General features: G+C 38.2%; 1 protein-coding gene across 6 annotated transcripts in view; it reads right to left on the reverse strand.

The window, feature by feature from the left end:
- Positions 1-21,512, reverse strand: part of TBC1D9 (TBC1 domain family member 9) — a 60,356-nt gene that overhangs the window by 15,745 nt on the left and 23,099 nt on the right. For 3 of the 6 annotated variants that reach the window (XM_026074441.1, XM_026074445.1, XM_026074442.1), the window contains 12 exons: positions 19,853-20,114; positions 18,484-18,691; positions 15,380-15,586; positions 13,703-13,873; positions 13,080-13,230; positions 10,839-11,053; positions 8,870-8,987; positions 7,567-7,852; positions 6,280-6,409; positions 2,503-2,601; positions 2,317-2,385; positions 897-1,137 (listed from right to left, as the gene is read on the reverse strand). In XM_026074441.1, coding sequence (XP_025930226.1) covers positions 897-1,137; positions 2,317-2,385; positions 2,503-2,601; positions 6,280-6,409; positions 7,567-7,852; positions 8,870-8,987; positions 10,839-11,053; positions 13,080-13,230; positions 13,703-13,873; positions 15,380-15,586; positions 18,484-18,691; positions 19,853-20,114 — 2,157 coding nt within the window. The remainder of the gene's footprint in view (positions 1-896; positions 1,138-2,316; positions 2,386-2,502; positions 2,602-6,279; positions 6,410-7,566; positions 7,853-8,869; positions 8,988-10,838; positions 11,054-13,079; positions 13,231-13,702; positions 13,874-15,379; positions 15,587-18,483; positions 18,692-19,852; positions 20,115-21,512) is intronic. The other 3 variants (XM_026074444.1, XM_026074443.1, XM_026074446.1) reach the window with 3 other exon arrangements.

Raw genomic sequence — 21,512 nt, forward strand, 5'->3', positions numbered from 1 at the left:
CCTGTGCAATGTGCTCTAGGTGACCCTGCTTGAGCAGGGGGGTTGGACTAGATGATCTCCAGAGGTCCCTTCCAACCTCAGCGATTCTGTGATTCTGTGAACCCCGTCCTCAGACCACAGTTAGAAGGAAATGGTGTAATGAAGTAACAGTAGCTAACAAGACACTGAGATGGTTTGCCAGGCCACAGTCCATGAAAGAGCAACCACCACCTTGTCCTCCCTGAATCTGTTTGGCAGACACRGACATGTGTTCATTGATGTAATACTGAGAGTTGCTGTTGAACTGGAAAAAACCATGACTGAGTCCCAGTACAGATCAAGACTTCTTGGTAGGCTCATGCTACACAGCCATCTTAGCGTGGGTGAAGGAGGCAGGGCTTTCTTTGGTCACGTGAGAAATGGATCAGCATAAAGAGCGCACAAAGTGACAACAACCTGCTTCTTAGGGAGGCCTACGGCTGAGCTCTCAACTAGGTCTCCTGGGAAAGCTCCACTTCACACCACATGTGGTAGAAACACGAGGTCCTGACATACACACACTCCTGCTGGTACCACACAGTACCACAGTGATGCACACCATGAGGTCATCACATCCTCAGACCTGAGCGCACTATACTGTGATCCTTTTCCCAATGCAATACACCACTGGCTAACATAGATGCACCTACTGAGACCAGCCTAAACCTCTTTGGGAATCACTGTAACAGGCATGAAAAAATTAATTGAATGTTTGCATGAACAGCTCTTAAAACAAAGCTGGCTCTGACTTATACAAACTGGCATATATCAAACTCATTATCTGATAGCTAATGCAAGATCTGTGTTTCTGACAGACTGGATCACCTTTAGAAACAACCTGTTTTGGTTAGATTATGAGTGTTGTGAATTCTCCTTACTTAGCCCAGAGACAAATTCACGGAAGTTGATGAGCAAGTCTCCATTTTCATCAAGAAGCCTGAATAAGCGTGCAGCTAACACATCTGAATGAGTTCCACATGCCCAAGGAAAGAGGAGAGCAAACATCCCCTTGAACTGCTCAAAATCAATACGGTACTGTTCCAGATAGGGCAGGCTGGGATCATGCCGGTCAATAGCATTGCTGTTTCCTCCCCAGTAGCAGCTAGTCAGATGTTCTGCCTGAACAGAAGGAAAATGCTGTGAGATTGTTATCAACTCTGTAAACAACTCATCATTATCAATGATTAAAAAAAAAAAAAATCCAGACACACACACACACACACACACACACACACACACACACAGAAAACAACACAAGGCTAACAGATGTACTTCCATCTACCTAGCCTTAGCCTTTCTGCTAAGTAAAGGCTTGCTGTGGTCACTCACTCCATCTTGCCACACACAGTCAAGTCAGGAAGGAGGCTCTCAGGAAATATTTAATTTCAGATAAGAAAATAGCTGTTTACTTGAAGTGTTTTTTTATTAGACTAGTCTCAAGAATATTTTATAAAGTTCTATTTCCTCCATCTTATTGAAGTCAGTGACAGCTCTAGAGTTTATTTCAGTGGAATCTACTTCAAATCAATTCAGCTCTTAGCACTAACTGCACAGTGATCCACCAGAGTGGTCTGCCTCACTTTGCCTCACTGACTACAGGGATGAAGAACCCATGGAAGATTAAAAGAAGGTACTGTAGGATTTGGACAATTGTAAGGCTTGGTATTAGAGATGGGAAATTCAAGGGAAAGAAACTCCTACTGAATATCCTAGAATCTCTGTTCTGACAAATCAGGAGAAGTCAGTCTCCTGGTTCAGGGCACTGTGCATGAGGGTGAAGCTAAGGCATTTTAACTCCTGACCTTGAAATTTGTGGATCTAACGTTATTTTTGTACAACCAACTTATTAAGATGCATCACTTCATGACACTAAATTTCCATACAATACAATAAAGCATGAACAACGGCAAAAAAACAGCTAGCATGGCATAAAAGTATTAGTTGTCTGAGATAGCAGAATGAAGGTATTTCTGCTCTAAATTCCAAAACCATGCCCTTAAGTCAGGTAGAGAGACATACACAGGTTCCTAAAGACCTACCAAAAGCCTGTCAATATTCACTTTTTCATAATAATAGTTTGTCATAATATTCATTTTTTATGGACAAAACATTTAACAAATTATTTCTGAGTTTAAGAATGGCCTTCAATAATATAGCAGCTAATTCAAGTTTGTATTAAGATACCTGATAGTAAGTAATTCACAGACTTAACCTGGTCTTTAGAAAACATATAGTCTCTGATATTTAAGTGTTTACTTTTCCTGCAGGCACATAATCTTATCTTCAGTTCAGCATTACCTTGAARAGAGCATACAGTTCCTCCAATTCATCAATAGTAAAAGAAGTCTCTGTCACAATAGTTCGCACCTTTTGAAACATAACATTAACAATTATCAATTCAAAGTCTGTCTCATTGAAAAGCTAATTTAATTTCAGAAATTGACTCACCTTAATCTTCACAAAGAAGATTATTTCAGTACCTACCACGTTGCGCTTTGTAGTATCTTCAAGGGTTTGGATCACTTTCAGCCTTTGTTTGAATCTCATTTGTTCAATCAAATCTGCTCGGATACTTCCAAATTTCTTAAAGAGAAAAAGGAGTACAGTATAGTGTGTCTATTAATATTAGGAATGCTTAGTTTGCATTTTATGTATTAAGAAATTAATTCTGTAAGTGTTCACAGATGGCATATCTCAAAAACTGCTGTGAAGGCATTTTTCTAATGCATGACTTAGTTAACAAAGACTTAAGGAATTTGTCAGTAGCTTCCCCTCTCAAATAATTTATTTTCATTTCACTTGAAAGTATTTCATTAAGTTACAGATTCTCACATTTCAGGCCATAATCTCAGTAGTTAGAAATTTCTCCCTTGACAAATCTCTATGACCAGACTGTTTCATAACTCCTTCTGCAGGGTTTAATCTCAGTTTCTCCCGGAACATCTCTTACTTGCCACAGAGAGAGAAGATATTTAGACTAACTGGATTCCTAAAGGCTCAAACAGTAGAATGGTCTTTACATTCCTGAGCATCTGAAATCAAGCACCAGGAATGCAATTTACATTAGGAGCAAGATTCTCAAAACTGCTAAAGTCCTATTTTCAAAACTTCTTTTCACGCTACACAATGCTTCCAGGGAGTTCCTTAGTATGCTACTGAAACACCCTAGGGGAAAACCTATTCAGAATAATAGTCCTGGTCCCATATGTATAGGAATGTCTAGTCCATTAGATTTCTTTTTATGAACTATAAGTAGAAGCTCTTATCCTCAAAAAAAAATCCACAGTACATACTTAAAATGCACAAAAGGCCAGCATGTGCAGTTATGCCAGACATCATGTGTTCGCATGCAAAATTGTAAGAGAAGCTGGCAAGAGGGGCTTTCATACAGGACTGATCCCCTATATTGCCAGTGCGAGCACATCAACATAAGCAGGTCACAATTTGCTAGCACATTCGTGCGTGGTCAAATTATATTAAAGCTGTGACGCTACTTGTGCCTTTATCATGTACTTCAAAAGTAACAAGCTGATTTCCTGTACTTGGAATATTTTTTCAAATGAAAAATTGAAAATCTTTTGAAAAAATGGAATCTAGGTAAACATTCATGAATTTCAGACATCACAGAAATTAAACACTTAGTTCAAGAGCAGGTACCTGCAAAGTATGTTAGAAGCAAAATATTCAATACCATTCATGTAACACCGGAGCCCCAATCCCATTTTCAAAATATAGGTCTTTCGAGTCTCTGAGGCCAYATCTGTCCCAGTAATCGGGGCCCATTCTACAGTCCGGAGACCAAATGACAGAGTCTCGTCACATCCATAAAATTAAACCCTTTGTGGCCTACAGAACAGAAAGGCAATTGACTACTGGGAATAGTTCCTTGTTCACGCTAACTTCCAAATCATACAATGAATTGTTTGTAAAGTGCCATTTTTCCTGGGTCAAAACCTATTAGACCTTTCAAAAGTCTGATACCTTTGAGTATCAGTAGTTTAGTTAAAACGACCAAGACTCAGACACTGGTATAGATCTAGCTCAAGTGTTTAAGGCCTATGCTTTCCAAAGTAACCAACTCCAAAATCAAGGGAGTTAATGACATAATAACTTTGAACATCTGAGTTTACACTCCACTGAAAGCTAGTGACCTATGCACAGCCTTTTAACTGTGCAATGATTTTGCATTATTCCAGTCACTCCTATTGCAATCAGTATAATACCAGGTTCTGTGGCTTATGACTTGTAGAATTGAATGAAAAGACAAGAGATTTCTTATTGAAAAGTATTTCAGTAAACAAGGAAGTTAATGGCAGGGTAGAATGTATTTGTTATTTACATTCTCTTATTTCAAGAGGAGAATGTTCCTCTTTCAAAAGTAGAAAGACACTTCAATACTATGACAGAGAGGGGCACTATTTGCTTAATTGCTATACCACTCCCCTGAATCGTTTGAGCTTTCACTAGAGCCTTCCCCCTAAGCAGCTTACATGCTTAGTTCAGATGATTAGATAGGATCTGAGCATGACGGAAAGTAGCTCTTCACACAACTGGCCAAATACCGTGCTTCTGCCAGTGCTACTCCCCCACTGAGTTCTCAGATTCCCACGGGACAGTCTGTAAGAGACAATTTTTTTCCTCCTTCAGCATGTGTGTGTGTGTGTTGGGGTCGTGGTGATGGTGGACTGCTCTATTTCTGACTCCAACAAAGCATTTTTTTCAGCTATAAGTCTTCCTATTTGTTCCTATAAATGTTAAATGATTAGAAGATGAAGGATAGAGTAGCTTTAACCACTAAAATACTAAAAATAGCAGAGATATGCTCACTCACTGAAAACTAGAGATTTCCTGATATTTTCAACAAATCTAGCATAGTGAATTTCCAGTCCTGATTAGACCCAATGAACTGGAGGGTTAAGAATATGTCATTGAATAACAGGTACCTTGATTCTTTTTTTTTTTTCCTCTTGATATTTTACTACTGAATTGTTGTTTTTTCAATAACCAAATCAACCAACTAACACTCCTCCCCCAAAACTAATTCTCTCTTTGTAGTCAACTCTCTCTTTCTTCGCTATTCTTCACCCATGTTATTTGTTTTGCCTAAAATGTAACTACATGAAAAGAAAAAATGATACAAATGATGCAGCTCTAAATTTATCACTGGTGTAGACTCCTGCTCTCTCCACTGTTATCCTGGAATACAGCTGGTTATTTATCTATAAAAGGAGCTACAAAGTTGTGTGCTGTATGAGCTCCAAGAAGGCAGACTAGCTCTGCATGGAGTCAGGTTATTCACCTAAATGCAGTTAAGCTCATGTAAACTGTCTTCATGATGAAAAAGTCAGAAAAATGCAAAGGGAACAGAATTCTACACTGCTCATCCTTCTCCCCATTCTAACATGGCTAAGGAGCAAAACTATACATCTAACTTGATTCAGGTTGTCCTCCAGCATGAAGACTACCTACTTTCTTGTTATATAGATACCATATCATTAAAGCATGGAGGGTTTAGGGGCATAAGACGTGAATCTAGAAGAACTGTTATATTCCTTAGTATCAATATACATCTTGACCTAAAATACTAACTTAGCCTGCATGTCAGTGGAAGGAAGTAAATAAAGGAGAATTACTCTTTAAACTTTTTTCTTTTTTTTAAATTAGCATTTCAATGTAATCACCATGGATATTTTATCAATGTTTTATTTCTAAGAAGTAAGGAAAATGAAGCTGCTTTACAAATTTTTAGTTTTATTGTAGTCTTTGTTCTGTACAGATAATATTAACAGTGCTTTTCTCTTGAAAATTTTTAACTTTTGATGATAATATAGAAGTTAGTGGCCCATGGTCATAATCAGCACTGGCTGAGGTAACTTAAAAGGAACGAAGTTCCACTGATTTGGAAACGTCTCTGAAATCCTATTTATTTCACCAACATTCCAATTTCGAAAAGCATGAAAAAAGCTTAAACCAGATTTAACATTTTTTGAACAAGTTCAGTCTTTCATTTGTAGGCCACTTTTTGGTTGTGGGCTGCTCTCCTTTGATGCTGCGTGTTTCTATATAAAATAAATCAGCTGGAATCAAAAGTTTTGGTAAAAAACAAACAAAAAACCCACACATCTCTGCCTTCTGAGATGATTCTGCAATTCTTTCTTGTTCTTCCAATTCCAGACAAAGCTGAATTACAGAGTACCAAATTCTTCTGTAAAGCAAAACTGGCATGGTTTGGCTAGTTTTTCTTAAGAAATCCTATCCTACCTCATAGGAAGACCTGATTAGTCTGAAGATATCCACCTCAGGATATGGCTCCACATCATCGCTGAGCAGTGAGTGAAGGTGAGGAATGGGTGGAAGAGTGCTGTCCTTATTAGTTACACTGTCCAAGTATCTGGCAAGAAAAAGCAAAAGAAATGAGACCCAAGATTCATTTCTATCCTCTCCCTTCTAAGGGCTAACAGAATAAGGGTTACATATAGATTAATTTAATGTAAGAATGAACAAGCCACACTACTAATGAATTACATGATTTTTGACATTAGTAATTTGCCAAATCCTAATAGTGCTTCTCCCCAGGGCTAAGGTAGTTCTGTTAATAAGCTATCTTTATCAAGATATAGCTGAAATCTAACTGGTCACAGTTTGAGTGGCTCAGTTGTTCTTTTAGGTTATGTATGTTACATGAGGTATGTCACCTACAACACTATGAGAACAAGGGTCAGTGTGCTTCAGTCTGTGTAGCCCCGTCCCACTTACTGCCCAACCTCGCTGCAAGGGGCTTTAAGGGTTTGTCTCTCCTGCCAGCATAGCTGCTGTAGGTCATCGGTCTTCTACCTGGCAGCTGCAGAACACTTAAATCCTCAGCAAGCATTGGGGCTTACTTCAGAGGAAAGGCAATCACAGTTCCCTTTAATCCCAAAGCAGGGAGGTCGGGGGGAAGAGGACAAAACTTCAGTAAGGCTATACTCCTGAAACTTATTAGGAAGAAAAATCCAAAGTTTTCAGCAGCACCTTGAAAACTAAACACTACTACAAAATGTCAGGAAATCAGAGGTTGCACACTGCAATGTTAGCTTGTATTAAATGACTCARTTCAGTCTATCTGCCTCCTGTTTCTATCCCGTTTCACCACCCRAAGTCCATTCATTGAAGAGTCTGTCTAATTCTACTGAGTTCTGTTTAGTCCATTCCAAAATAATTTCCATTGAGATCAAATCTTTTTCTCAGAAGCATTTAAAAGGTAAGTAGTACGAGATAAAGTAACAAAAAATATGTGGTCAATCAAAACAAGTCCCTATAACCAGGTCTGAGAAGTTTATTTGAAAATCTTGAAAGAAGAATCTATACTTTGTTAGTCACTTATTATTTTAAGATAATTATAAAGGGCACCTTTTATAGTTTAAAAAAAGAAAAAAAAGGACTATAAGCATCTAGAAGATTCACATCTAGCGTAGTGGTTTAAATTAAATGTTTCAACGTAGCAGAACACAAGTCAAGAAAGGAAGCAAAATAAAAAAATTAAGTGATTTTATTTTCTATAATATATACCTTCCCAAGACTGTCATGGCTTCTCCATCATCCTTACAGTTAAGCAGCTTGTCTACATTAGCATCCAGGACAGCGAGCGCTAATTGAAATATCACCTTTATTCCTTCACAGAAGAAACAATCCACAACCACCACAGCACTCTCAAATGGCATTACACTGAGGAAAAGAGTGAGGAACCAGGACAGAGAAATGGTGGATATTACGCCCAAGTCCTGCATACAATCATAAAGCTGTGGAACATAATCTCGAGCCAACTCTTCAAAGACACCCTGATCCACCAGCGCTCCTGTTAAAAATAAACAAGGTTGGATGCCCATTCATTTGGGAGCAACTGAACACATCAGCATGTATTTACAGGGAAAAATATATAAATATATATATAAAAATATGAAAAATAATGTTCTACGTGATGCTTATGCACATTTTCTCATTTTCAGATAAATAACAGATTCTATTCCACTACTGAGCTGTGCACACAAACTGAACTCAGTAAGTTCCTTTTTGTTTTAATTATACACCTTATAAGAGCTAACAGTGTCAGTTTGCTCTGGGACCTACACATGTTTTGCAATGACTTAGTTCTTGCTAGTACTAGCAGAACAACATTTCTCAGCATTACCTGTTGGAGGAGGCCAGGGTGATTGCCTGATGGGGTTTAGGTTTGGATTGGTCTCGAATTTGTGAAAGTGGTCTGTAGCAGCAGGGAAAGCTGAGTCTGCAGAACACTTACTATTAAGCAAGACCAAGACAAATGTATCTGCACCATAACATGTGTCTTAAGCATATCAGGAAGAACCATTTCTAGGACTGAATGAGTAGTTCAAGCATTTGTGAGCCACAATAAAGGCAGTTTTCAGGATAAACTGAAGAGCCATTCACTTCTTTCACATACAAAAGGAAACTGTCATCTGACRGCAATGACTGTTGCGCTTTCAGATCAGAGGTGAAGAGACACAGAGTCTTCTACTATAAATTGTCCAAGCTCCTTCTTCCACCTACCTTAAATAACTGGATCCTCTAAAATTAAAAATCTAGACTCCCTTTTCTTTTGGATTTCTTTCACCCTGATTCAGCCCACTTTAGAATTCTATCTAATCCTAAATAGATAAAAGATTATTAACTATCACAATATCTGTTTAGGGAATTACTTCTGCGCTCCTGAGCAAACTGCCTCATCATGAGTGTTTACAATTGTTTTTATGCCACAAATGCATGTATGCATATGCTTGTTTCAATACAAATCATACAAATTCGTTTGTTTGATTTTTGTACTGTCATATCAGAAAAAATCCCCATAACATACCAACAACTCTTGTGTTGTAGTAGTCAGGTAGCATACGCTCACACAAAGCCACCAGCAACCAGAAAGCTTCCTCCTCTTTTGCATAAAGGAGGAGTACTGAGGTGACAATATTCATAGCCTAAAAGAAAGAGAAATATCAATCACTATACACCATTTCTTCAATACCTAGTGCAGTAAGTAGGCAGATAAGTGCTTGCTGTAGTTAGGAAACATATCCCCCCCTCCGGCCTCCAACCTGTTCAAATATTTTCCTGCAAATACAGCAGGCGGTGTTTTCCCAAAGCTTACAGTAAGGCTTAAGAAAACCTCAAATAAAACTTTTTTTTTTTAAATAAAAAATAAAGATCAAGATTTCTTTGCATAATCAGGAGCCTACTCAGGTCTGCAGGAGTCCAGTTTCACTGCTACAGCATACCAAAGTTCTCCCAGTAGGAAYTCTGGGGGTATGTGTCTGATGTAGCCAAAATGCCTCCTAGAGCATCGAGGATAAGCACTGCTGTACCACTCTTTGCAGCAGTCTGCGCTCGCTCATGCTTTCTGCTCATATGAAAGGGCCCAGACAGAGCATCTGTGGGCCTAGGCAAATGTGTGTAGTGGTATCAGTCATGAACAGCCAGAGCGTAGCGAAAGAGAAGTTCCTTGTTGCTGCTTACTCCCCGTGTTTGATTGTGCACAACAGATTTTTGTGACCTTTTTCCCCTCCATTTCAAATACCATAACATTGTACAATGACCTCTGAATTGTCTGCTTAGATCCTTGACTACACTCCTGTTCGTCTAAAGAAACGAAGTATTTTTATTCCATTTTCTTCTCAGTTTGACTCCTACAGAATTAGCTGCTCACTTCAGAATGTGATTCATTAACATTTTAAGACTCCAACTTGAACTGACAACTAAGGTTGCAAACGAAATTCAAAACAATGTTATAATTCTGCAGAGATCTTTGCTATTATGTTTTGTCTTGACTACCACATACGAAATACTTCAGTGCCTGAATTCTCACTGTAACTGTGAATCAGCATTCTGTATGCCATGGACCAAGTCCCAAGGCTATTAACAATCACTGTGACAGCTTTAGCAAATGGAAACACAATGTCTTTTTACGTTCCTGAGCATTCTATTAAAAAAAAAAAAGTTACTGCTGTTAATGATTACTGTTACATCTCTAAGTAATTTATGATAGAATTTTTTGCACTTCATTTACTTTTTTTACATCTGGAAATCTTAACAGTCAGCCATTAAACAAGGTCTTAATGCTCATAAATTCAAGTTTCCTTTTCATAATAATAGATAAGAAGGTAGGAAAAGGCTCAGGAGATTGCTCAAAGCTACATAGCAAGTGAGCATGATTTGGCACCAGAAGCCAGACTAGAATCACAGGCATAAAGACTCTAAGAATATGCACCGCTCAGCATTAACTATAACCGTGTATGGTTATCGTACAGAGCAGTAAGATACCTTTTAGTTTTTTGGGGTATTTTTTGCATGATTGAACTGCATCATTGAAAAAAAAGTACGGAGGTTCAAGGGTTTTTATATAACGAATATATATGAATAGGTAGGTGAAAATTTAAGCATAAACAATTCCTAAGCTCTTTTCTGCTCAAAAGAATTGCACCCTTTCTTCATGGTTCATTTGTCATTTTTGTTAGATGCATTTCAGGAGAGCTCTGTAGTCATCCTCTGTCCAGCCCCTAGATTTATGGGCACAAAATATGCTTACAGAAAACTATGCAGATATCTCCGCATCTACTGCCAATACTTCTATTAGCGTAGGTCTTTGTGTCAAATCCTATTGACCTCAGCATTACTGTAATTCTGCAGCACTGAGGCTTTCCTTCACATGAGTATGCACACCTGAGTGTACTCTACATAGCCAAATACTCAAATATACATGACTAAAGAAATAGCAGTATGAGGCAAGAACTGAAATTCCAGACCTTGAAGTTTTTCCAAGGGATTTCAATTACCTGACAATATCCTATGTTTGGATTTCTAAAAGCATAAGCTGTCAACACTCTCCTCAGGGCAGCAATACCCATCTCATTCTGGAAGGCAGGGTGTTCTGGGAGGGAGCGGTGCAGATCCCTCTCTATCTCTTCTGTAGCAAGGTTATACTTCCCCATCGATTTCTCCACTAGGTCCTCATAATAGCCAGGGTGAGTGGCCATTTCATTAATGGCTCCTGGGAGTTGGAGAACAGTATTAAAACCGTGAGGAAAAAGCCACAGTTAGCAGATGTAATATTTCAACATGATTTTCTTCTGCTCCCCTTGTATCTTGAATGTCAGTTTTAAAACCCAACAAGCAGTCTGAAAACAAATATAGCTTAGGTGATTAAAGTATCATCCCTTTTCGCCTTCTCTTCTAGAAGCATTTTATAATGAAATTTTACAAAATAATGAAAATAAAGGCTCTCTCTTTCGGCCAGAATGAAACAGGGGGCATGAAGAACAAAACAGCAGGCCCCACAGTGTTTCTCTGCAGACTGGGAATCAATGTCAACAGGGCCAGTGACAGCATATCTGCCTGCCCCATATTCCTTGTTCACAAAGGCACATCTACACCAGCACCTAATGTGGACCATCTTTGCCTGTATTGTTTAACTGTAGGTATGTCCCCTGGCATGGCTTTGACCTGTGCCAACCAGCACACTCCTGGACAATGCCTGTGCACAATTTAGGTGCCAGAGGCCAGAGACTGCTCCCCATACGCAGCCTGCATGAGACAGCTTGCTCAGGAGAGAAGGAGAGTTTAGTGGTGTGGATATGAGCTAGCCTGTGCCACCTTTCTTCAGCACCAGAGAACAGATTCTAGCCCTGGTTAGTCTCCTAGTACAGACATGGCCACACAGATTGCCATCAGCCACCTCTCTCCGTAGGTAGCAGTTCTGAGGGGATTTTCATTTCCAGGGAAGTTTTAAAGTCACCAGTGGAATTTCAAAGCAACCCTGTGAGTGTGCAATAGCATCCCTGTTCTAAAGACAGGTTAAGTGCTCTGCCCAACACGACAGAAAGAGTCATCGGCAGAAAGAGGAACAGAGCTCAGAAGTTCCTGTCTCTTGCCTTAGGACGAGATATTCTACTTTCTGCAACCAACTCTACTCCTTCCTCTGGGAAAGTAGCTTTCTCAGAAGCATGTCTTTAGTTATTCAGGATAATCAAACCCACAGTCAGCTGCAGAGAGATCTCATGATGCCATGCAACTGCACAGTTGCAAATGAAATCAAGCATCAGCAAGCGCAAAGTAATGCAGATTGAAAAAAACTACTAATTACACATACACAGTGAAAATTAGTCCAAACTAGCTTTTAATCAAGCACAGGACAGATCTGGGCATCCCTGTGTATATTTTTCTGAAAACATTTGTTTAATGGTCAGCAGCAGAGAGAGGTACAAGGCTAAGCATTATCAGGGAAGAAACAGACAACAAAACAGAAAGCAGCATTTTGCTGTCATACGAAGTCCCTGGTGTGCCCACATCATAAATGCTGCAGGTAGCTGCAGTCACTATCTCAGGAAGGGACAGAGCTAGCGGGGGCACAGAGAAAGGCAAAAAGTATGAAGAAAGCCAGAGGTATGGAATGATTTCAATGTAAGAAGTAATAAAATGAATAAAATTCCTCAACTTTGAAAAAAGGCGTGAGGGGACACAGATCTAGAGAATCCTCAGCGGCACAGAGAAGATGGACAGAAGAATGTTTCCTCACCTTTTTTCACATACTAAGGGCACATAATAAAATGATACAAAAGCACATTTAAACAAACGAACAAAAAAACCCCAAACCAACAAAGGTGCTGTTTCCATGCAACACCACTGAATTTTAGAATCCCTTTCAACAACTTGCTGTGAAGGCCAAAAGCATAACTGGATTCAGAAATGATTAAACAGATGGAAAGTTGGTGGTTGTTGAACACGTTTGAGATGCAACTTTATGTTTAGGAACCCCCTAGACTGCTGACTTCTGGTAACAGGAGTATGCGTTCTGCTTTATGTTTTTCACCGATTATGTGATCCTGTTTGAGAAAGGGTACTACTGGTCTAGATAGAACTCTAGCCTAAAACAGTCTGGCACCTGCTAACAATCAGAGCCTTACTTGCTCCAAATATTTTTGGATGTTTATTATCCGCACTTTTTAACACCTCTGAAATCCTCTCTCTCCTCATGCTTTTGCTTATATCCCACAGTCATGCTCTAAATGAGCACCTACCTGAAAGTAGTAACCAAAGTTCCCCCCTCATGCTTTCTGGAATGCCCTTCAGCACAAGGTCTCTAGTTTTTTCTGTACGATACATACAGACTCCTTGGCCATATTCAGCAAAATGAATCTTCCAGGCCTGTTCCTTCAAAAACTCTTTAGCCTAAGAACAAAGAAAGAAATGCATAAAGATGTAGCTTATCTTCCTAACACTCTGCCCCACTGAGACGTTAAATGCTAAAAGTCTGCATTTTTTTTTTTTTTTTAAACTCTCCAAGGCAGCAAGAATTAATTTGGCTACAGTCCCATTCTCTTAACAGGCTGCTTCTTCCCACATCTTTGTTTCTCCCCAAGAACACTTCACTGTAAAAAGAACGCTGTTGGAGCAGCTGCGCTTAAGAGCGGGCAAACAACCTCTGCTTGAATTGCATTCATACTTTGCTTGTAGAGGAGTTGTACTGATAAAAAGAACAGCATGTTTAATGCTTTATTTTTGTGAAAAATACTGCCTCTTAACTGTCTGTTGCAGGATAAGACTCTTGTGTGTCAGCAACAGTTTTTTTTGTTTTGTTTTGTTTTTTTAAGAAAACATAGTTAACTTTTCCAATCAGGCACAGAACTCCGAGACACATTACCAGCTTGGGGTTGAACTCCTCAGGTGACCTCCGCCGATACATCGTCATTAAAGCTTGAGTTGCTGTTGGAATGCCATTGCCATTAAGATTAAACTGTCGCTCTCCGTCAGACTCGGAGCTGAGGCTTTTATGAGGGCTGGCAGAAATGATACTATTTGGTCTTGTAAACACCTGCAGAACCAGTCACAAGCAATTCAGGTGTGGGGCTGAGCAGGACTTTGGACTTTCTAATTCACTGCATCAGAGTTACTATACTGTAACAGCTAACCCAAATTGAGCAAATTAAATCACTAAGGTACAATCCCAGAGCAAGCATATGGCAGCAGAAATTGAACAGGTATAAAATAATTAAACTGTTTCCAGTTTCTCAATGTCTTCTCCCACCTCACTCTCCCCAGGAAAACCCCAGATCCTGTAATTAGAATTGCTATGGTAGTGTTAACTTTAAGAAGCTCTGCACTATTAAACTCCCTCCTTTGGTCTCCTGTCAGCACTGTAGGACTGTTGGCTGCCCAAGCRGCTCCTCGACTGTCTGGAATGTAAGACTCACATATATACAGGGGTGTGTGGGGGAGGGCGTGTACACACCCCCGCACAGAAAAATATTTTGGAGAGAGAGAATTTTCTGGCTTTTCAGCTTTGAAAAGTCTTATCATAGTAAGATCTCTTATGGCACTTCACACCAAATGCCTGAAGTTGAAAATACCCTACACTAGTCATGCACGGCTGTGTATGTAGTCATACCACTAAATGTAAAAATGAATGCTTCAATTATTAATTTTAATTCATTTTTATAATTCAAAATGTAGAATAAAGATTAATTTAGGGCAAGAGGTGAAACATCAAGTTTCAGCATTATATATGCATGTGTGTGCATACTGGTATACAATTACAACAACATATGTACTATAACCTACTACCAACAAAGCAAGTCAGAAACCGACTAAAATTTACATGGCAAGCAGAGCTGGGATGTTGTGAAGTACTTAGATTTCATACATAAAACCTAAAAATTCAGTGGATGCCTTGATATTTGAAGTGCCTGTCACAAGTTTACCTAATCACATCTTTTAAACACCATTTACTTTGCGTAGGTAAATATGAGAGTGTCTCAAAATAGGGCCATCTGATGTCCAGGACAGAGGATTTTCTTTTTGTTGTTAAAGTTTTGTGAAGTTTAGTAGCAGTGCACATGCAGCCTCAAACTTGCTCAGCTCAGACATCCTCTATGAAGGATCGAATATCAGATTTATCAGTTAGAGACTTGCATAAAAAGTGTTTCATACAGCAACTGACAATTTCTTCAAGATACTAAAATCTCTCAATTATTTTAACTTCGACAAGTCAATGGGTATTAAAAATTCAGTTAATCAGATAGTTAACTATGACACTTCCCAACAACATCTACTGAAATTTCAGAATGCGGCAGCAGGAGTTAGAGTAGCTCTTCCACAGCAATTGTAATTTCTTAGATACAACCAAAAAAAAAAAATCCCAATCATAATTTTGCAACTCTTCAGCTTAGGGCAGCTAAAAGCATTAACACAAACGAGGTAATGATTCTGTGTGCAAAGTCTTGGTCTTATAAAAACTTATTTAAGGGTTTTTTTGTGGTTTATCTCCTCCCCCCAGTTAAAATTCCCCTCTTCAAGTAAATGATTCATTTCTTCCACACACCTCATCATCTGAGCTGATGCAGCTTCCAGAAATATCTTTTTCCAAGTATATTTTTGAAGTGGTTTGTTGCAGAAAATCTGAGATCCTCTGTACAAGAAAGTCTCTGTCTTTCAAGTTGGCAAAGAGGAATGTCATTCTGTTTTTAGTGCTGATGGACAACGGGCTGGGCAACACACTGGAGCTGTCTGCCTTTTCTACTATCGTCACCTAGGGAGAAATGGTAGCCTCAGGTCAAGGTCTGCAGCTAATCAAGCTGCTTGGTCTTAGGAACCATCTTAGTAGAATAAACCTATGCCCCTTCTTCCCTTATACAGAATCATTATGGGCATCCTCCTTCTGGAAAACAAGGAATGTATGGATTCAAGGACTCACAACTCTGAAATACAAAGACTGTCACCCCCCTACAGCCGGCTTCTGTACCTTCTCTAGCAAAAAATCCTTTGCACTGCTTAGTTTATTTCCTAAAACTTTGTTTTAAAATAGTTTTTAAGACAACAGAACTTTCTGTAGGATGTAACTTTCTGAGCTTTTTCTCAAAAAAATCAAAATCCTCAAGACCTCAAAAAACAAAAACCCTCTCTAGGTCTCCAAAACTGGTACAGGCTGTGTCAGAGGGGTTTTTTGCTTACTCTTCATTACTAAGATATGCAAAAAAGCTTTTTTTGCTAAAACATCTGTTCTAGTATGTTAGAGCTGCATCCCTTGCAGTAACAACCATTATCAACCTGTATTTTTATGATATACAGAAACCTGCAACTAACGGAAACTATCCCCACATCTTTCCTTACAAAGGAAAAGACCTAACCCTCTAACGCAGAGGTTTCTGTGTGGCCTTCAATTTTAAGTGAGGTGGTCACTGATCTAACTGAACTCCAACCTGTAAACAGCACTCAGACCACAATCTACTGAGTACAGTACTAATTCAGTACTAATTCACCGACTTTTTGGGAAAGTGTATTAACATAAAGAAATCTTACAGATAGTCATACATTGTAGATGAATTATATACCAGCTACAAGCATGTTCTAAGCATTACTAATTATTAGCCTTAAAAACAAATCAATCAAGTTTGTACAGTTAGTACAATGAACAAAACACAACATAAGTGCTCTAAGCATTACTAATTATTAGCCTTAAAAACAAATCAATCAAGTTTGTACAGTTAGTACAATGAACAAAACACAACATAAGTGCTTTTAACCACTGCTTTTGTGGCTTTAGACAGAATCTCCTAGGTAATAAAAACTGTGTTAGTGTCTTCAGGATAAAAGAGGGCACATTTCAGTTTACCAAGACTTTTTTTTTTTTAAACTAGAGATTAATGGTGAGCCATTAGTGCTATAATGTTAACATTTCAAAAGCTAAAAGAATAAGATAACTGTTTTTCACATAACATTTCCTCTAAAGATGTATTTAAAGACCGCAACACACAACTCAGGTGCTAAATCACTTTTCTTCCTCTATCCTGCCAACTTCCTTTTATTTTTCTATTAACTACAAATCTATCAGCTCTTTATTAATTTAAAAGAGCCTCACTAACAGCATATTCAAATTAGCTAAAAAGTGTGCCTATATTATTTTTCTGTGCCACTTAAGAGCTGAGCCTAATCAGCACAGAGAAAAGACAAATTATGAAGGCATAGGATATTATAGCAAGCATGCTTTGCCATAACAGGATCCAAAACCCACTTACTTCCCATTCAGGCAGAGACAGACACATATCTGAAGTGCCGATCTTGGAGACTGGGGCTTCTGGCTGCAGCAAGCAGGGCCCTCAGTTATGAAAAACCTGCCTTTCTGATTACCATTACTGAATCAATGCTTTATTTTTGCCTGTCTGTAAAAACAACTCTAGGATATCTACAGAACTCTGGAATTAAGGTCTAATCCAAAGCTTTAAGTAAACAGAAAGCCTCCCCTTGACTATTAAGGGTACTGATYTGTTGTTCAGTGGGTTAGTACTATCCAGTTCATCACTGTTTTCCTTGCTGGTGTGGAGACCTCATCTGTTCACGCAAAGAACACTTACAAAATACTTACTCCTTCAGCTATTTCTTTCTCTCAAAGGCTAGGAGCTGCTTTGAATCCCATGCTGCTACAGCTGTGGATATCAAAAGCAGTTGCTGAATCTGCATACAGGAAAAGAGATCCTGTTAAATGCAGACTTTATTCCTTTTCTCCTCTACCACTTAACTTCASTGGGAGGATTGTTGTTCCCTTGGAATACCAGACAAACAACACAGCTGGAATTGAATGTCTCCTCTCAAATAACCAAGGTCATTGCATTCAAACAAATCACTTTTTTTTTTTCTTCACTCTTAACAATTTGGGGTGGTGGTGAAGGGGTGAGGGCCTTAAAGTATTCCATCGTTCTTCAGATAAGACTTTTTCAGATAGGTCAGTCTGTCCCTGGTTACATAAAAGTTTTGCTACTATTTCCAAAGTATACTTTATACATTTTCCATCACCTGCAAAGCAAGTCAGTCATACAAAACCTCCCCAGTATAATTATTTTTTCATTGTATCAAACTTAAAATTCTTTTCATAGAACATGTAATTTAAATTTTATGCAACCAGCTTTAAAAAGGGCAAAACACCAATTTATAAACTGCTGACAAACTAACAATCATTTATTCCTGTATGTGAAAAATCTGTCTATGTGAAGGGACAATTCAGTGCATTAGCATTATGGATCTTTTTACATCTGACAAAAGCCCATCTTATCTGACAGATTCTTTAATAGAAGTTTCATTGATCAATCAAGTAAGTCTTACCTTCCCTCCCTATAAGGCATAACAAACATACTGTGGGGCTGTAAATTAGGATATAGATCATGGGAGATGAAGGGCTCATGAAGGTTGTAAAACTTGACAGGGAAAACTCACTGTGAATTTTTGTGATAGGTACTTAAAACTAAGATACATAGTCATTAAATATTACTTAGAACATGCCAGAGTGATACACTCACAGGAGATCAGAGGGATGAAAAGAGCTTTTCATCAGTAATGGGGGGGGGGGAGGGGAAATCAAAGCTAGGATTCAGTTTACAATAGGATATGCTTCATTTTTCTTTTGCCATATCAATCTGCATATACAATATTTACCTCTCGGAGAGGGATAATAAGGCTGCACAAGTTCTCTTCCTTACTAGTAAAGCAAATGTAGTTTGTAGAAACAAACATCTGACCCAAAATGTGCATTTTGTTGAATGGGGTCCACAGAGTACAGTCTGTGTGTCCATCTAATTTCTCATCCTTGGGAAGTCGGAACAATGCACGGTATCTCTCGCTCTTTGCTCTGGCATCAAGATCCCTAAAAACAAGACAAAAAAGATAATTGTTTATTTTTAAAAAAGACACATAATACATTTTAAGATGCATTTCATTAAATCATTTCATACAAATCATTGCAAGTAACACACAGTAGTTACATACTGATATGCAGTTAAGCACAGCAAAACAGTGGACATAGTTTGCTCAGAGGGGCTGTATAATCTCCCTTGCTGGAAGATTCTGAGACTACATGAAAGAAATATTTGCCAGGAATGACTTAGGTACAATGATCTGACTTCTCAGAGGGAACAGATTAGGTGATCTTTTGGCATTCAGCTCGGTGAATTCATTTATTACTTAATGACACATAAGCCGGAGTAATATTATGACAAAAATATTTCTTTGAGGCTGATTTAGTAACGTGATGGAATCGTTATGTCTAGAGTTTGTTAATAATTTCAAGATTTAGTCTTGCTAATGCATTCAGCGTTAAACACTGAGAAGTAATGGGTTTGTACTATGAAATAGTTAGAAAGCCAAACCCAAGTGATATAATGCATGTCAGATGTCACTAAGTAATGAGAAATAAAAGAAAGTGCTGGTCACAATTCTCTATGTTTCACTAACATGAGCAGCATATAAAATTAGCAAGGAGCTGTTCAATTGCCATATAATACCAATAGAGACAAGCAGAAATATTTTTCAGACTGTATATCCCCTCTTACAATTTTACTTTATTTTTTTGTAGCTCTGCTACTTACAGTAAGTTCTGGATAGAATTCTTTATCCATAGTCTTTTTTTTTTATTCCAGCTATAAGTGCCAAGTATGTATGTAGGCATGTTTCTTATTGACATTTAAGTTGCTTTATAACCCCTGATAAGATAAAGGGGCTTTACAATAGATATCTAATACAGCCAGCGTCAAGAGATGAGTAAAGGCGCTTTGGAACAAACAAGAATTTGGCTCAAACATTTCTTTTATTTTTGTAACATGTCCTTATTGGCCTATTTCTCTTTTCTAYTTCAAGAAGAGACCAAATCATTATATCTAAATAATTCTCCACCTTTTGCCACCATCAGGAAACAATCATTCCTTTTGAAGAAACAGTAAATGGCAGCATCATTAGAAAATTTCTAGATAAAATGCTGTAGGCAGGAGGATTGAGGAGAAGCTAATGACTAAGAGCCAATACTACTTACCGTTTCAGGGCAGATACTTTTTTGGGAGATTTCTTTTTCAGTTTGGGTAATGACCTGTCTTGTTCAAATCCTTCATTGTCCAAAAGTTGTCGCATAGCTATGTTGGCAAGCTGCTCCATTAGTTTAAATGTCTCACTGATATTGAGGAACACTGAGAAGAAATGTTCACTTGATCTTGTGTTCACTTTGATCATATCAGGAAAGAGCAGTGTAGCATTCTTCTCAAGTTGAGTGATATCAACCCAACGGATAACTAACTTTGCTGAACAGAAGCAAACAGAAAAGATTTAGTGCAAAAAATTATCATATTCAGAAAACATTTATCTTCCATTTTATATAAAACATATTCAGATGGGATTTTCTTGCATCTTGAAAAGCTGGGAGGACAACATGAACAGACTCAGCTTGTTAAACAAAACAAAACAAAAAAAAAAACACACACACAAAAATAAACAACCCCACACCCCCTACAATTACCTGACAAACAGTTCTTATCACTTGACAGGGACAAAAGTGTTTAAATATAAATTTACTTCTATACAGAATACCACACAAAAGCATTACAAAGCTAGGTAGGCTAAAATAATTTATCATTGCCACCACACCCACCCAGACTCTGAGGTCCTCTCTCCTTACAGAAGCAAGGAAATGTAATCTGGACACACCAAACAGGCTTCTGACTACTGCCCAACAGCTAAAGCAGTGCAATTAACTGTTTCACAGCCTATTTATTAGCAGATTAGGAAAAGTCCTTAATTTAATCATAATATAGCATACCATTTCACTAACAAAAATAAAACAGGAATTTGAGCAATAGACAAAAAAAATCATAAAAGAATTTATGTACGCTAAACCAGCTGATGCATTTAATCCTACAGCTATATATCCAGTCAGTCTCTCCTGCTATGGAAATTGCTCCAGCAAATGTTGGCCCATTTTTCCAAAATCAGTGTTAGTCTGCTTTATTTTAGAATTTAAAACTTCAGATATTTCATGGGCATTCAACTGGCCTTGCTTTTATTATTGCAGAAATATCACATTCAATTTTTTGGGGAGAAAACTATAAAGTTTTTCTTTAGTGTCATAGTGTACAACCACAAGCATTTAGGAACCCTGGCAATACTAAGGCACAACCAGGATACCACATAGTATTCAAAGAACATCTTGCATGGAGGTTTGAAATAAGTATTTCTCCTACATGCATCTGCACTTGCCAGCAGAATGGCAGAAGCTGAAGGATTTGTACAGGTTATCTCAGGATCCTCTGCTGTATAATTTTATATATTAAAACTACAATTTTTATATATTAAAACATCACATTAAAAAATGCTACAACAATGCCAGATCCTTGGCTTTTCTTTCCACACCATTACAGTAGGTTAGGATACTGGTTTCTTAGAACAGAGACTAAATTTACTTTTTTTTAATGCAGAAACCAATCATTCTCTTAGTCTACATAGCTAAACAGAAAGACTTGGGCATAATCCATTGCCCAAAATCAAGCAGTCCAGACTGGCTCACCTCTTACACTGCTTTGAACAAGCTCCCTTCAGGGCAGAATGGTTGCATCCAAACTATATAGCACTTGACCCTGGGTCTCCTCTGAGYCCTTTGTGATTCTCTGGTGTGGTACAAGAGCATTTGAGGTTGCAAAGCCTGC

The sequence above is a fragment of the Apteryx rowi genome, unplaced genomic scaffold, assembly GCF_003343035.1.
Source record: "Apteryx rowi isolate R43461 unplaced genomic scaffold, aptRow1 scaffold_389, whole genome shotgun sequence".
NCBI classification, from domain to species: domain Eukaryota; kingdom Metazoa; phylum Chordata; class Aves; order Apterygiformes; family Apterygidae; genus Apteryx; species Apteryx rowi.